This window comes from Aquila chrysaetos, chromosome 10, assembly GCF_900496995.4.
Source record: "Aquila chrysaetos chrysaetos chromosome 10, bAquChr1.4, whole genome shotgun sequence".
Classification (NCBI taxonomy): Eukaryota; Metazoa; Chordata; class Aves; order Accipitriformes; family Accipitridae; genus Aquila; species Aquila chrysaetos.
The window spans coordinates 35,265,837-35,282,206 of NC_044013.1; the positions used below are offsets into that span (position 1 = coordinate 35,265,837).

Here is a 16,370-nt window from a genome sequence, read left to right on the forward strand (position 1 = left end):
CATGATAATCTTCTCTCGCTCAGCAAGTAGCAGTGAATGCCACTCACCCAGGCAGTGATGCAAAACAGGACAGATCTCCTGTAGCACTTGCATCAGGCTGACTCCACAGTCCAGCATCAGCACCCTCCACCCCTGCCGTAAATCCAGGAGGTAGCTAGTGATCACCTCCAAAAAAGAGGTGATGTCTGAGCTTTACGTGAGTCTGTCTTGTCAGCCAGACTTCCAGGCTGTGTGCACAGCCAGCTGCATGCGTTACAGCCCTGCCTGCATGCTACCAGGTGTAGTCCTTGCTCACTGTTACCCTGTATTTTTCTAGCCTTGATTTATTTAGCCTAGTGTGGAATAACAACTCTAGCATAATAACTGGGAATCAGGCATGCACTGGACCATTTCAGGTCAGGACAGTGCTTTTCAGCAATTAGGAGTAATCAGTTAAGTTGCTTATTGACATGCTTATTGGCCTGCCCAAGCCCCTACCCGAGCTCTGTGGGCTTCAAATGCTTGCTTTAAGTGCTTTAAGTGGGGATGTTTCGTGGATCTGGGTCCACATTTGGCTTCCTTCCCTGCCCACACCTCTTTCTATCTACAATTCAGAGCCAGCCAAAAAAATGCATTGTGGATTTTGGTGAAATGTAAGGAATTTCACGCAGTTGGTTTAGGATGTTGGGGGATCGCCCATTTTGCATGATTTCAACACTGTACTGTGACTTGTTGCTCAAAGCTGGCCTCAGGTTCACTTACAGAGATTGTAGACCTCAGGACATCTTTCAACAAGTGCGATATTAGAGTAGGTGGAAGTCAAACCTGAGTGTCCTGTGTGGTTTGGGTTGTAGAAAGCTAAGGCTCTGTCCCTCCCATCCCCTTCCCCAGAGTTTTTTGTGAAACATTGCCTACTCTGCCCTGCTTCTATTTTTTCAGCCAAAGCAAATCCAAATCCTAGCTTGCGTGCCACCAAGTTTCTCAACCGGATGGACTAAGGGCAGAACGTTGGTGCCTAATACAAAGATGGTTGATATGGACTAGATGCTTTGAGTGGTGGGAGTGTTTCTGGATGACCTTATAGCTCTGGGTTGGCTGACACCTCTCCAGGCTGAAGTCCAGGAAAACTTGCTACTGTTTATTAGGGTAGTTATTTCTTCTGTGAGTGACAGGGCTGAGAATAGACAATCATTTAAAAGCAATCAAAGCTGTTGAGACAGCTGCACCGCTGGCCTTTCTGATCAGCTTGTTAATCAACAGGATACATTTTACTGAGGATTAAGAAAATATATATACTCTGGCCGAGCCACTTGGCAGCAAGAGACCTAATTTTTCATATCTTTTTTTTTTTTTTTCTTTTTTTTTTTTTTACCCTGACCCTGTTAACTAGAGCCTAAAGGACACAGAAGTGCAGAGGACCAGCTAATACCACAGGGTAAGTCAATGGTTTCTGCTGTTTCCTCTTTCAAAGCACAAAATGTTGCTGTGCTGCATCCTGTTACATGATAGGTCCCAAAAATCAGAAGGGTTCTGTGGCCAGGAGTCCTCAGTGACAGATATAGAGAGACTGGGTTTTTCTTCTTTGGGTTTTATCTGATCGTGGGCTGCTCTGGTTAGAGAGGTGAAATGCCAGGTTTATCATCTTTGAGACTTTCAGTTTCCCCAGCACACAAAGGATGGAAAGCCCTGCCTGATGGAGAGGCAGTTCACTGGAGGACACGTGGCTAGAGCAAGCAGGGCATGTGCTGAGTGATGCTCCCATTAAAAAATAAAAACACTGTTATTATCTTACTGCTATTGCCTGCCAGGGGCACCAGGAGATGCTGGTGATAGTCAGGGCATCGTTTTGCTAAGCTCCATACAAAGAGAATACTCTGCTCCTGTACAGAGAAAACCTTGGGGAAGGAAAGGGAACAGATGGTGTGCTGCAGGTTAATGACAGGGCCAGGAAGAAAATCCAGGTCTCTCTATGTCTGATTTGGTCTCCAGCAGTAGAATACTCACCCTCTGCCTTCCCGCCTCCCCACCCCCCTCCCGTGGCTTTTTCTTTCATGTTTTTGGAGGATAAATACTCGCCGTGGGCTTCAACTCTCTGAAAGCAATGCCACAGCAGCAGAGCTGATTTATGCCAGCTGAAGATTTGGCCTATTCATTTCCCTCCCCCTTTTTCCCTGAATCCTTCCCTCTTTCTTCTCCCTTTTGCACTTGTCTCTTTTATGCTGGTAACACCATTTGTCACCAGTATGAGCATTTGCCTGACACATTACTCAGTGCTGCTTCTCCTAGTCTTTCCTTTAGCGCTTTCCACCTTCGGGGAAGGAAGTGCCAGTTTCTTTAAAGCTCCACTGCAGCAGTGTGATTGAGGATGCTAGCAGCAAATGATTGCTCTTGGTCTGCAGAAGTTCACAGGATTGAGTTATGAAGGTTGAACTGAAGGATTGAGGCTGATTTATACAAGCGAGGAAATGTTTTGACCCACACTCAGCAGCACAGTGTGTTGTGCTTGCAAAACAGTGTTTCCGCTGTTCTTCCTTGTACGCTGGAAAGAATTTGCTGCAATAAAGTTTCAGGTGTGTTGGAGGTTTTTGGTAGGGGGGAGAAGCTGTTTGCAATGCTGTGAACAAATGCTCTTGCTCTCTTAAATGGGCTCCTGATCACCTGCCTGAGCTTGCCAAGTACAGCATCCACTGTTGGGTGAGATCCATTAAAGGAGCCCTTCTATTCACAGAAAAGTCTGCAGTTTGTGTCCTGTGGATAAACAAATTGATCAAAATTAAAACCTTACCTTAATTCCTTGTTCAATACTCAAATTAAATCAGATCTTTTTTGATGACTGAATAAAAGTACAGGCACACACTCCTACACAAAGCCTTTGAAAAATCTCATTTCTTCAGTCTGCCCAGTTTCACCATGGATTAGAGATGGGTAGATTTCATTTTTGTAAGAAAAAATAATTTGGACTTCTCTTCAGAACGGCAAAAAAAAGGAGAGAGGAAGGGGAATCTTTCAAGGGGGTCTAATATTGGGGGATTATTGCATTGTTCTGAGAAATGCAGAGTTTGGATGAATGTCTGGGGGGACAAGGTTTTGTGCCCCAGGTGGGCTGTCACACACCTCGAGTGGGAACCGGCTCCAAATGTGGGAGCTGCAAATCCTGTGAGCCTTGGTTTTTATTACATAGCCCTGTTCCCTTTGGTACCAGCTGTGAAGGTGTTAGTTGTTTTCTTTCTTCCTTCCCTCCCTCTATTCCCGTCCATTCTTCTCCACCACCTACATGCAGCAGGTTCTCCTGGCACTGCTCTTGGAGGGTCCAGTACCTCTTTTGAGACCAGGGAAGGGGAAAGACATTGCTTAAGAATTTATCAAAACTTAACTTATACTCTGCTGAGCTATGGTCATATGTAATATACAGGCTAAAACTTGAAATCTGAGTGCACTGAACTTTGGACTCAGACTGATCTTCCTCTGGCTTTGTAGCTTGCATCTACCACTGCTTTCAAATACTCAAAGGCCTTTGGTAGCCCAGAAACCAGGAACCTCTGACTCTCTTGGCTCTGACAGTTAATGCCTTTGTTGTAACCATTAACCACTTAATCTGAGTAGACAGACTAACTCAGCCACCTCTCTAAGGTATTAAAGGCTTCACTGATGTTTGCACAGTATTTAAGTGTCTTTCCAAAGCAGCTACTACTTCTGTGAGCCAAAGACGCACAGTGTTTTTCTGAAAAACACTATAAAATTGCCAAGTGTTGTTATTATTTTGATAGTCTAAAGAAAACAACATTAAGATTTTATTTAGTGTCATCAGAAATAGTCACTTCCAGATTACAAATGCTGCCTGCACCTTTCGTAGGCTTACTGGGGTCTGAGTGGACTTTCCAAGAAGCATCCTGCTGGGCTGTAATTATTGTGTTACTGGTATTTCCAGATGGGTTTGCTCAGCACCCTGTTCATTAATATAAATTAGTAACATCTAGTTACTTCAAAAGTGTGGGTGCATTAATTTCAGTTTGGGATGAAAAATGCTTGTGCACAGCATGGTACACTTGTCAGATGAATGGAAACAGGAGAAAACAGGGAAACATCTTTGATGCAGAATCTCTGGGTGGTATGTATATATCAGCCAGAGCAAGTGGGAGACGGAGTTTGATTTGCTTTTGCAAATATATTTTGTGTATTTTGATACATTGGGACTACCATGGGACTGACACATGTGTCTGGATGAAGCTAGCAAAGGAGTGCTTGAGGGACCAGCCAGACCCTGCCCAGAGCCATTCAGACCTTGGGAAGGGGACAGTGTGGGCTCAGTTTAGCTTTGACCAGCGCATCTCAGCTGGAGGTACGCATCCTGCTGACTTTTTGGGGTGGGCCTTGTGCGTGGGGACATGCTTGTTTCTTTAAAGATTCTTTAAAGATTGGAGGAAGAAGAGGAGAAGCGAGGTCCAGTCTGGATCTTCTGCCCTACGTACCAGCCAGCTCTTGCCACCAGTACCACCCTGTCTGTACCATCCCTGCAAAGCTGCATTTCTCCTCCTTGCATCTTTGAGTCCTTCTCCTCTGGTTTCTAGGTTGCTAAAGACATTCTGACCTCAGCAGTGTCCTAACCTCCAACTAATTTCCTTTCTGAATGTTTTCAGGGCTGCCAGGACAGGTTGGTCCTCCAGGCCCAGTCGGACCAACTGGTCTTCCAGGACCACCAGGACCAAAAGGAGAGAAGGGACAACCCGGTGAGAGGGGCCCTGCAGGGCCACCAGGTAAGTCCTGGAGGAGGGCAGTGCTACCGTGATAGGAGATATTTCACCTTATACAAATTATCTGTGAAAACAGATCATAAAAGGCTGGACACACAAGATGTTGAGCATCTTCAGTTGGTATTCCAGCGAGTCCCCTGGGCACTGAAATCAGCCAGCAGCTCTCAGAGCAGGCAACCACCTGCACGAGCAATGACAGTCCCTGGGATTTCCTGTGGAGCTGGACAGAGCTCGTCCCAGAAAACTGCAGAGCAGGATCATGTTTCCCCATCCTGCTCAGGAGCTGTAAAAAACAGTCTCTGATCTGTCAGCCTTTGGATAAGAGCGTTCCCTGTTTAACCCTCTTGCTGTGTGCCTGTTCTAACTCCCTTTTTTCTCCACCATTTGTGTCAAGCTGTCAGATGCCAGGATGTCAAACTAATGATGCTTTTGTATGTTAAGGGAAAAGGTTATGAGGCCATTCTTTCAGAGTACACTCCATTTCTGAGCTAGGAGACTTTCGTCATCCCCAGAATGTTCCTAAATCTTTTGATGAAAGCGATACTACGCAATAGGTGCCAGACATCAGGCTCTGTGCTTTGTATGCGTCTAAAAGGCTGTGACTTGTAAATCTGAGCTCAGGAAAGATTTGAAACTTGGAGTGTGCCTTAAATGTGAGAGTGGCCCCAAACGCTTTTTGGCATTTTCTGGCAACCTGTCAATGGCTAAAGTCTGGCCAAGGATGTGTCTGGCTTTTGGTTTCTCAGTTTGCAATGAGAGCCTTCCAGCCCCACAGGAAGCGGAAAGGGTCTGCTGCTGGACTAACTGGGCTTCTGTTGTTCTTTCCTGGCAGTGAGGTGACATACAGGTGTGTACATGGACGGAGGAGAAAGAGTGGCACTTGATTTCACGCGTTTCTGCCTTTAGTTTCTTGCTCAGCCTCAGGGAGGGGGGAGATTTTACTCTTCCAGGAATTAAGCTTTGCAGCACCTTTGAGCCAAGTAAGTCTATTTGCTTTGCAGAGGAAGATGCTAAAAGTAAATAATGGAAAATTAGGAAGCTGTTCCTATTTCCTCCCGCACCTCTAATTCCCACAATTACAGATCAGGACAGAAATCCTTTGTCTTCTTACCACCTTTTTACATGGTAGCATCATTAGCATGTCTTCAAATGCACTAACACATCCTCTGCTGCCTCTGTACAGGGCTGTTGGGACCTCAAGGACCGAGAGGACTTCCAGGAGAAACTGGGATCCCAGGTCCCCCAGGTCCTCCAGGGCCACCAGCCACCCCAAGTCTCCCTCTTACCTTCCAACAAGGGGTTCTCTACTCGCTTCAGCCCACAGCTGAAAAAGAAAGTAAGTTTACTCCTTGGTTCCCTTTTTTTGGGGGGATTTATGGTTGTTCCCTGTGCCTGGTTTTCTGGGTTCATCATAGCTTTGAGGAGGCAACTTGGTGTCCTTTAAGATTCCATCATGAGTAGCTGCTGTGAAGAGGGTCTCTAGTGAAATGACAGGTCAAGCTGTAGCATCACGAGAGACATGTGGGTAGAGAAATACAGCAGTCTGGCCGATTAGGTGCTGCTGCAACGAAACTGTGCTGTTGAGAGACCTCTTGGTGCCGCTGTTGCAGTGTTACAGTGCTCAGGGTTGCTCAGAAATGAGTAAGTACCAAAGGTTCGCAACTCTGGAATTATATAATGTAACAAGGACATCTGTTAAATGCGACTTTTTTCCTGCCCCCGCAGATGTGTCTTGCACCTGTGTTTCTGGTGCATCAACATTATCCCACATCCATGCAAAACACAGAATTATGGACTAGAAAGCCCAGACCAAGACCGGGATTTGTCCCTTACCTGTAACTGGAGGGTCAAGGTTTCTTTGAGCCTACAGTGATTAAAATATATTTATTTGATTTGTGCTGTGCATGGTGAGAAAAGGCTTTCTAGGAAAGGCACATCATTCACTTTTATCTGAGTGCTCTCAAATTTGGGCTTGATTCTTCTGGTCCAGTCTTGTATAGCTGCCATCTAATAATGATAAAGCAGAGCTCAGCTGTATCTCCACTTGGCCCCAGCTCTGTCGGGTCTCCCATCTCCACTCCCCCAGACTTCAGCTGTGCCTCTTCCCCAGCTCTTCTGCTCATGTCCATCTTCAAAGCTCAGTTGTGTTACAGCCAAGGATTAGTAAGTCTCCCTGTGTCTGACAGTTTTCTAGAGCTCTCCTTTCCCTTCCACCCACTCCGCTCTCCGGACTCCTTTTCCCAAAAGTGAACAGATGTATTTTTACTTTGGGAAGAATTTTAACAGCTCGATTTCATATTCAGTTACTTAGAGCATATGGGCAGGATGAAATTAATTGTGGTTCAATAGTAAGATTTTTCAAAAAATGTAGATTGAGCTGCTGCGTTCATGAGCCTTATAACAAGAAAGTTTTGCATTACAGCCACCTCACTGCCATACAGGATCACCGCAAATGGTGCCATTCTGCATTCAGCCTTTTATTCCAAAGGATCCTTAAGAATGGTTTCGGTACTGCTGCTGCCCCCTCCTTCCAACAGCCCTTTAAATTAAACTCTTTCTTGCAAAGTACTGGGTAAATTAAAAAGTGTATAAAGGCATTGATTACATGGCCTTCCCAGCTGATGTGTGAGAAGGGTGAACTCTGTATTGTCCCAAAATGGAAAGCGGATAAATATCTGTATTAACCCTGCCAACACTGGGCAGCAACAGGCTCCCACACAGACTTGAGGACCGTGAGTAAATGGTGACTGTTACATCCCTGGGGCAGCCCTGTACTTCTCCCCCATACCTGTGGTGGATTTCTTGGTTTGCAGAAGGAGTTGCCCAAAATTTATGACAATTTTTCTCATTATAAAAATTTTTCTTAATACAAATGTCACTGCAAGTATAAGTTATCTATGTGGTCATGATAAAGTTATGGCAATATCAAGACCATTTTCTTACAAAACTTACCATTTTGCTTATGTGTTGGCTGATTTTGCCTACCACAGGTTGGTGGAAAGCTGATCCTCTACAACCAATAAAACTTAGCCTTCTAAATTCTGGGTAGATTTTTTTAAAAAATTTATTTATTTATTTATTTTGAATGGAGCACATCTGAAAACTATAAACACAAGATTCCAGCTGCTGACAGCAGAGGGAAGCATATTCCTGGTAATGGGCATGTGCACCCACAGAGATGTGAGAAAGCTGTATCAGATTATTAGTAGTAGTACAGTGTTTGGTTCCGCCTGAACATGGTTAGTGCATGTGCCTTTATTAATCGCAACAAGTTCCTGTTGGCAATGTTTATCAGCAGACAGAAGCCAAAAATGGGGAGACAAATATTTTCTCACAGTTTCACTGTGCTGTGGTAAAGAAATTGGTCCCAGTTGTCTCCCTCCAGATCAGGTAGCAGAAAGAAATTAAGACAGGATTACTTCATTTCCATCCTGTCTCAACAAATCAAGCCTATAATGGGGGAATTTATCCCTTAGAAACATTAGACATAGGCCAGAAGCTAAACTGCCATACCCCACTGCTGAGGCTTCTGCTACAAGGATTGCTTGCTTTCTCTGCCACTTAAAAATGAGTGGATCAGGTATGTACGTGGTCTAGAGTCAGCTCAGCCCTCTTTCTTGTGCTAAAGCTAAGACAATTTTTAGGGAACAGAGAAAAGAATGCAACTTTCACTGTTGAGGGCTGTGTTTTCTTACATCTCAAAGATTTCAGTTTGCAAAGGACACATGAGGTAACATTAACCTATTTTGCAGGAGAGCAAGGAGAAACTGAGGCACAACAGGCTTGCCTGTGTACCCAGCATGTCACTGGTGAAAAAGAGCATAGAACAAAGATTTGCAAAGTGACATCCCAGTGCCTGCTGCCATGCATAGCCCTTCCTGAGGAAGGGAGAACAGAGCAGAGGAAGTGAAGGGGAAGGACAGGAGGAAGGGAATGGCATTTGATTTAGAAAACCATACCGATGGCTTTCAAAGCTGTTTATGCCTGTGCCTCTGAGATGCCTTGCCACTCTGGCTGGGCAAGTTTCACTGCCTCGTTCAGGGCATTTCTGTGCTGCTTCAGGTTTCCCCTTTGCAGGATGTTTGTGCTCTCTTCCAGGGAACGTGGGTGCTTGTATCTGCCCAGGTCAGACTGGTTGCGCTCTTCCTCTTGGTTTGGCTAGGAGGTGGAAAGCTGCTGGAGCAAATTGTGTATCAAGGTCTTCTCAAATGAGGCAGACAGTTGTCTGCCTTCTGCTTTGGTATATCCAGAAGTACTGAAACAAAATCCAGCCCTTGAGCCCAGCAGAGCCTGGGTCAGTGCAGGAGATGGCTGAGAAGGGAAGGTTCCTGCTACCATTTGTTGCTGGAGCTATTTTGTGGCTGCTATAACAACCTCCAGTGGCAGTGAACTCCAGAATGTCCCCCTGTTTATAAGGAGAAGGAGTTTATAAGGAGGTAGGAGTTCTTCCTGCTGCTTTATGGGAACATGGAGAGAGTCTCTTAAAAAATGTGCGGGTTGTGTTTCAACACACTTAGATCCCATTTCATTCACAGTATGTTTCATTCAGAGCTCATCCTGGAAGGAAACCTTGATCTGAATGAGTTTTGCCTGGCTAGGCAGCTGAGAAAGGAGCCACTCTAGATTTCCTGCATGTCCATACTCCTATGCTGCAGAGGCCAAATCAGGAGCTAGTGAGCTCAAGGGCTGTTGAGCAGAGCTCTCTTCTGTGTCACAATTATGGAATCACCTTTCATAAATAAAGTTGAATCAAATGTCAGGATAGTTGGATTTGTGGGAGTAACTCTGTCATCATAATAATGTACCATTTAGCTGGAATGTTTTGTAACCCAAATCTTTATCCCTGGCTTACTTCCAGCAGTAATTAATTCCTGGTTGTTTGCAGCCCATCCTCTCCCCCTCTCAGTGGATGTACATTTGATTTTGTTGACCACTTGTTCTTTAAAAACAAAAGGCTCTGCAATTGTTAATGCCTTCACTGCTGTTCGATGCTCATTTCCCAATTTCATCTTACTCCCAAGCAGTGATAGATTTTGACATGGTCAAATAAAACTCAAATTAATTGGATTACACACTTCACTTGGGTACCTTTCCTTCTGAACATGAAAACAGTCTCAGTTGTTTTGTTTCAGGGCTGTGAGGAAGGGAAGATGGATGGGGTTAGAAACAATAGTCAAAGAAATACCTGTTTGCATTCAGGCTTTAGGCGCAAAATTTGGTTCTCGGAGGGATCTGGGTCAGATCTTGTGCTGTTCTCCTGCCAGGAAGGCATTGCAGAGATATACTGTCATCCTTGGCAATTAAAGAGATTTCACAGTTTTCCCTAGGAACTGCTTTCAAACAGCTAGCTTGAAAGTCCTATCATTGCCAACGCTCCAGAAGTTGAAAAGGCTTCATAATGTGTCTACTAACATTTCTGGAGATTTCACCTTATGTCCTTTGGACTGGACTCTGCAGAGTAAACAAACACCCTTCTGATCTTCCTGGTGTCACTTGATATTTACATCAATATAGCAGTGAGACGTTTGCAGTCTTTTACACCTGCAGAGGGTTCCTCTGAATTCTACTATGATGAGTTAAAGAGATAGGTGAAAGGAAATGTGGGTAAATTTGAGGTCATGGGAAGGAGGATGATGGACATTATTCCTGCATGGTAGCCTCCAGCTATGAAAAACATGGACTTTTCAGAGGGTCTACTATCCCAATGTCCAGGAGACATTGTCTTCATCCAGGTTAAATGCAACAGGAAATATGCAGTTGGTCCTATAGCACTGGTCAGGACAGTGGATTGCAAATCTTAGCAGCATCAGGACACGGGGGTTCCCTTCCCTCCACTCATGGAATTTTTTCCCCTAGGTTTTCACAACTGTCAAATAGTGTTGTGGGATGTTCAGATGAAAGATTCTGCCATACAGGTACCCCCCCTAGACTACTAGTGTGCTACAGTACAAGTCCATAGGGAATAGGGTTGTTGAATATGGTTTGGTAATTGCAAAAATTAATAAGGGTTGGGTTTTTATATGTAGTTCTGTTCTTTCTGTTCAGCCACCAGCTGAAGTGGTAAGCCTATTGATTCAAATATGATGGAAGATGGGGGCAGCTACAGGCTGCTGATTTTTATTCCTACCAGGAGAGGTCTGAGAAAGATGTGCAAAAGCACAAAATTCCTCCAATTCCTGCTCATGCCTTTCCTCTCCCTGCTCCAGTCCCATTTCCATCTCTTTCCCAGAACTTACTTAGTAGACCTGCCCAAGCTGGCCAGTTGAACACCTAAAATAATCCTAAACGGCAAGTGAGTTTCCCAAGTATGTGGAGGGGGGAGAGCACACCCTCTCCCCGGGCTTTCCTGCATCCTCAGACCTCAGGATATCTCCTACCACCACCTTGATGGCAGGGTGAGCTTGCTGGGTTGGTGGGGATATGCTACACTGCCAGATTGGCTCAGCAGTTCACTGAGGCCAGCTGGGAGGGAGCTCCAGATCCATGTTTGGTTTCTCAAGTAGTCAGAAGCCAGATGTGTCTTGGAGATGGCAAATTTTGGGTCAGTTATTGCTGTACAGTGCAGACCTACTCCTAATCTGCTTTGGCATTCAAAGGTAGGATTATATAGGTGTGCGGGAACACCAATTTTTTGAAAGAAAGGACAACTTTTCTGGGGTTATCAGAGGTGGGATGAGCAGCCCTGCGGGTCTCAGGGATGCAGCCTGTGCCCTTAGAGAGCAAAGGGCAATTGCTCCCAGAGCCCAAGTTTTGCATCCTGAAGCACTGCCTGACCTTGGCCAGCAACAGGCGCCAAAGGATTTTGGAGAGAAGTCCTGCCTGCTGGGACTGGGCAGCTCTTGCTGCAGGGACACTAACTGCTCTGCTCTGCTCTTTAACCCAGATGGAGAACCCCAGCTGGCCTCCACCGTCATAGACACCATCATGGCGGGCCTGCCAGGACCACGGGGAGCCCCGGGCCCCATTGGGCCACCAGGTAATAAATTCAGTGGAGCTGCAAACCTGTAATGATGGGAAAGATGAGCAAAATAAATTTCTGATGGAGACTGGAGTTGCCTGTGGGATGCCTGCGGGGAAAGCAAGTGGTCCTCATTGGAAGGGCAGTAGAGCAGTGGGTCCAGGAGTGGGAAGGGTGGCAAGAAGTAACCAGGTTTCTTATCTGTTGATAGTGGCAGATTATTTTGCCTTTGGCAAGACACATCTTGAGGAGGGAATAATTAAAGACTGTCTTTAAGAATGGGTTGTCCGGTGAATTTGTTTATGAGATCAGAGTTATTCTCACCACTGCTGCAATCCTGTCCTGTTGCTGTAGAGCTCCACTGAGCAGGATCTGGCCAGCTGCTCTGTGTATGCAGACTTTGCAGACTTTGGAGCTGGTTTGAGCTATTCCAGATTTTCACTAGTATAACTGAAATCAGATTCTGGGATGAAAATTCAGTGGCAAGTCGTCTTTTTTCTCTGTGCTGATGGGTGGCTTAAATGATAGTATTCCTGCAAACATCAGCACTTCCCTGTATGATGCATATTTAGGAGTTAACTCCCATTAGTTGCAGAAAAGGCTTTTCCTTTCATTATGAGGGCCTTTCATTTATCCTTCAATTCCTTTATTCTTTGACTTAAGCATTTGTATGGTGCATTAATGATTGAAGCTGATTCAGCTGTACTTTGTGTATAATGTCCACATTGTTTCATCTCAAGGGTTGTGACAACTAAAGCAGAGAGGAGTATTGCTAAGTTCAGACTAAACAAATATCCTGTCCCCCATTTGCAGGTATAATTTAACAGCTACTGTTGAGATATAATTATTTTTCCAAAAGGAATGAATCTGTTAAGTGACTGTATAAAACAAGTTGACCTGTTTAGACAGTGTTTAAATTGTCCTGGAAGCAGGCTCTTCTGTGGTACAGACTTTAAAGAATTTATTGCCACTGGAGTGAGCAAAGAACAAGAGAGAGCTTTGCTTTGCCACAGTCAGCCTCTCACTCTGGCTATGTCCAAACCCTGTCTCCTTCATGTTCATCATCAACTTTCTGACAATGCTAGACAGACAGACAGACCGTAGCAGGCTTGTGGACTTCCCTTGCCACCAATGAAACTGTTTCAGAAGCAGCAACTGTAGTATCTTGCTCTGATGTAGCTGTTTCACGGATCTAGTTTAAGTTTTCTCAAAAGTTGTCATTTTAAACAATGGAAATGCAGCATGTTACTGACATCCTTCCTCCCTATTTTCACCTGTTTTTCCTCCCAGAGCTCTAAAATCTTCCCTAGGGCATAGGGATATATTATATCAGGATGTGGGTATCCAATAAAGCAGTGCGTGATGAAGTGCTTATGCTGTAGTCCTGTGATCGATGAACAGCTCTTACCTATTGAGAGACTAAGCAGAACAATCAAAGGAAGTGCATATGTTTGGAATTTAGGGTCCTCCCTTCTAAATTTCCTTAAAATTGTCTCAAATGATGATTCCTACCAGGGCCACCAGGTGCATCAGGACCCAAAGGGCCACCAGGACCTATCGGAGTCCCTGGATCACAAGTAAGGCACTTCAGTGCTTTGGGGCTGAGGGGCAGAGTTGGGGGTTAGGTGCGAAACATCTCATTGCACAAAGAGGGCGAGTACTTTATAAGTTTAGATCTGATGTTTTGTTCCCCATGAAATTCTGTGATTTTAATACCTTTTTTCGTTCTGAACTGTGTTGAGAGGTTGAAATGATTGTGCTTCCCAGGTTTTCCCTTAATCATAACAACACATCTTGCTTTGCTGTGTCAAAACATTTCACTGTGGCCTGAGTTGATGCAAAGGACCTGACATGGGCTTTATTAACACAGTGATAGAAAAATACTGCGTTTCCTGTGGAACACATAAAAAGAACAAAAATGCATCAATGGGAATTCACCAATTCACCAAAGTGAATTTGTTAAGCCTACTTTTTCAGAAATAGCACTTTCTGTTAAAGAAAAATATCACAAATTCACATCAGTTTGATTATTTATCGATACAAAAATTGTGGAGGGGGGAGATAATTATGGAGTGTGATAAACTCACTGAAAAGAATTTATGGTAGAAGGAGGGCAAAATATTCACATGGATGGAAAAATCTGGTTAAATGGAAAGAAGTGAAGTCATGATGAATAGTGAACTGCCAAACTACTCAAAATTGTGGTTGGCTGATACAAAGGGACTCCAGTCTGGGGAAGAGTATTACTTAATGTGGAGGTAAACCAGTAATATCAATATTTAAAAGGAATCTAACATGACTAAAGAGAGAAAAGTGACTGAAGAGCACAGAGAGAGAGAAAGGTTAGGTAACTTAGCAGATGGATGTAACTTAGATTACATCATCATCTTAGGATGAGAGGAAATGGCCTCAAGTTGTACCAGGGGAGGTTTAGATTGGATATTAGGAAAAATTTCTTCACTGAAAGGGTTGTCAGGCATTGGAACAGGCTGCCCAGGGAAGTGGTGGTGTCACCGTCCCTGGAAGTGTTCAAAAAAACGCGTAGACAAGGCACTTCAGGACATGGTTTAGTGGGCATGGTGGTGTTGGGTTGACAGTTGGACTCGATGATCTTAGAGGTCTTTTCCAACCTAAACAATTCTATGATTCCATAATTCTAGATCCTGATAAGAAGAGGTTTGGAATTGCTAGAAATAGAGATTTTTACTATGTATTTATTAATCACTTTGAAGAAGCAATGGACAACGTTAGTGAAAGTTTGCCGGTGTAGCAGAATCATTTCAATTAGTGACTGCTCTGGAGAACAATGAGAAATTCCAGATAGATATGAACACAGTGGGAAATTTGGCAGCAGAATTACAGATGCAGTTTAACATCATTAAATATAAGGTAATTCTCAATTCATAAATAGGTTCTGTAGTAGAGTCTGGCTTTTTCACACGCAGCACACATTATAAATCTTATATTTTTTACAAGAGATTTGTGGAATTCAGTGTTCTTCAGCATCCCCGTGTAATCACGCAGTGAAAGTCACTGTTGAGAGCTGTCAAGAGCAAAGGATGCTTATGGACACTTAAGCTTTGTTCATGCTGCATGTTTGGCATAGGGCCAAGTCCAGTTTGTGCTCTACCTCATTTGGCAGTCCTCATTAACCTCCTAAACCAGGCCTGAGTTTCCGAATCTTTTGTGGGCCCAGGGGAGACATAGCTAAGCTGGAGGCCAGGTCACTGTGCAGTTTGGTGTGAGCTGGTGGGGCTGAATGCAGGCAGGGAGCAACATTTTAATGGTGAACATTGCTGCCTCCTAGCTGGAACTGGGAGACTGCTCCTCCTTTAGACCCTTAAAACACTTCTGTCCAGTGTCCACTTAACCAACCACTTAACCAGATGTTGAGGCTCCTCACAGCTATGCTTCGAAAGACCATTTCTCTGGATGCTGAGAAGTGGGGGTTTCTGAGGGCTGTTGTTAAGCAGATTGGCTTAAATCACCAGCAGCCTGGACTGGAGCAGTAGTCTCATTTGCTGCAGGCTCCAAGGTGATGTGCAAGTCACTTAAGGTGGAAAAAAGCGCCTTGCGTATGGTCATGGGGAGCTGACATGCTGAATATAAACAAACAATATTGTTCTCTCCCTGTCTGGTTTACAGCTGTGGCTTCGCTGGGTGGATAAGTTAAGAATTTGAATCAATTTCTGCAAAGCAGTTCAATTAGTGGAAATCTGGAGACTCTGCCCTTCTTATCCATTGGTGACTGTTTTATAGATTTATTCAACCCAGGGAGCAAAATTATTAGTAGAGATTGGGCTTAATTTGAAAATTGTTTATTAGGGTGAGTGAATAGCTTCAAAATAATTTCCACTGCACAATCCAATTAATTTTCAGGTATGTATGCTTACTCATGCCACCCACTGAGGCAATTATGAAGAGGGGGAAAGTAGTGGGGATTTTTAAGCTAACCATACTATCTGTGTATTAATTTCTTCTTGGTAACTCAGAACAAGAACTATCCTGTCATACTGACCCCTTAAAAATGTTACATCAGTAGCCTGCAGTGCATTAAAAGACCTAAATAGAGGGATATGCAGAAACTATATAGGGCTCGGGATATCTGCAAACAGAGCTTCCATTGTTGTTGCTTGAGGGTAAAAGAGAATCCAGCCCAATTACTTAACGGGTGTATGAGGTTTTCAGGAGCTGAGGATCACTGGGAAATGTATTCATTACACCTACACAAAGGATGCGCAGTAGAAATTAATTCTTTCTTGTTCTGCATCTCTTCTAGGGCTTACCGGGCTCTCCAGGACAACCTGGGCCAAAAGGCTCCAAAGGAGACCGAGGAGAGAGAGTAAGGTTTTACATACACAGAGAGATTCCCAGCAACATCTGGGGTGATGCCTCAGAAATTATATACAGCATAGGTCTTTCAAATTCTGTGGGACTACAGCCATGAACAATTTTAATGTAGAGTTTCTAGGTCTTCTGCAAGAACCAAGATTGAGGGTTTACTGTACAGATAAAGGGTTGAATTGCTTGCAAAGTCTGGTGTCCCCTAAAGATGTTCAGGTAGCAAATACAAGGTGTATGAAGGCTTGTGGAGACCAACTTTCTTCTGCCAACCAAAGCTGTTTAGCATGGAGTATTTTGAGTGGTCTAACTGAACTCTTCCTTCTGTGGCAATAAGGCAG

General features: G+C 44.2%; 1 protein-coding gene across 7 annotated transcripts in view; it reads left to right on the top strand.

The window, feature by feature from the left end:
* Positions 1–16,370, top strand: part of COL26A1 (collagen type XXVI alpha 1 chain) — a 181,325-nt gene that overhangs the window by 150,547 nt on the left and 14,408 nt on the right. For all 7 annotated transcript variants that reach the window (XM_030029123.2, XM_030029126.2, XM_030029128.2 and 4 more), the window contains 6 exons: positions 1,370–1,414; positions 4,617–4,733; positions 5,914–6,066; positions 11,614–11,706; positions 13,204–13,265; positions 15,968–16,030. In XM_030029123.2, coding sequence (XP_029884983.1) covers positions 1,370–1,414; positions 4,617–4,733; positions 5,914–6,066; positions 11,614–11,706; positions 13,204–13,265; positions 15,968–16,030 — 533 coding nt within the window. The remainder of the gene's footprint in view (positions 1–1,369; positions 1,415–4,616; positions 4,734–5,913; positions 6,067–11,613; positions 11,707–13,203; positions 13,266–15,967; positions 16,031–16,370) is intronic.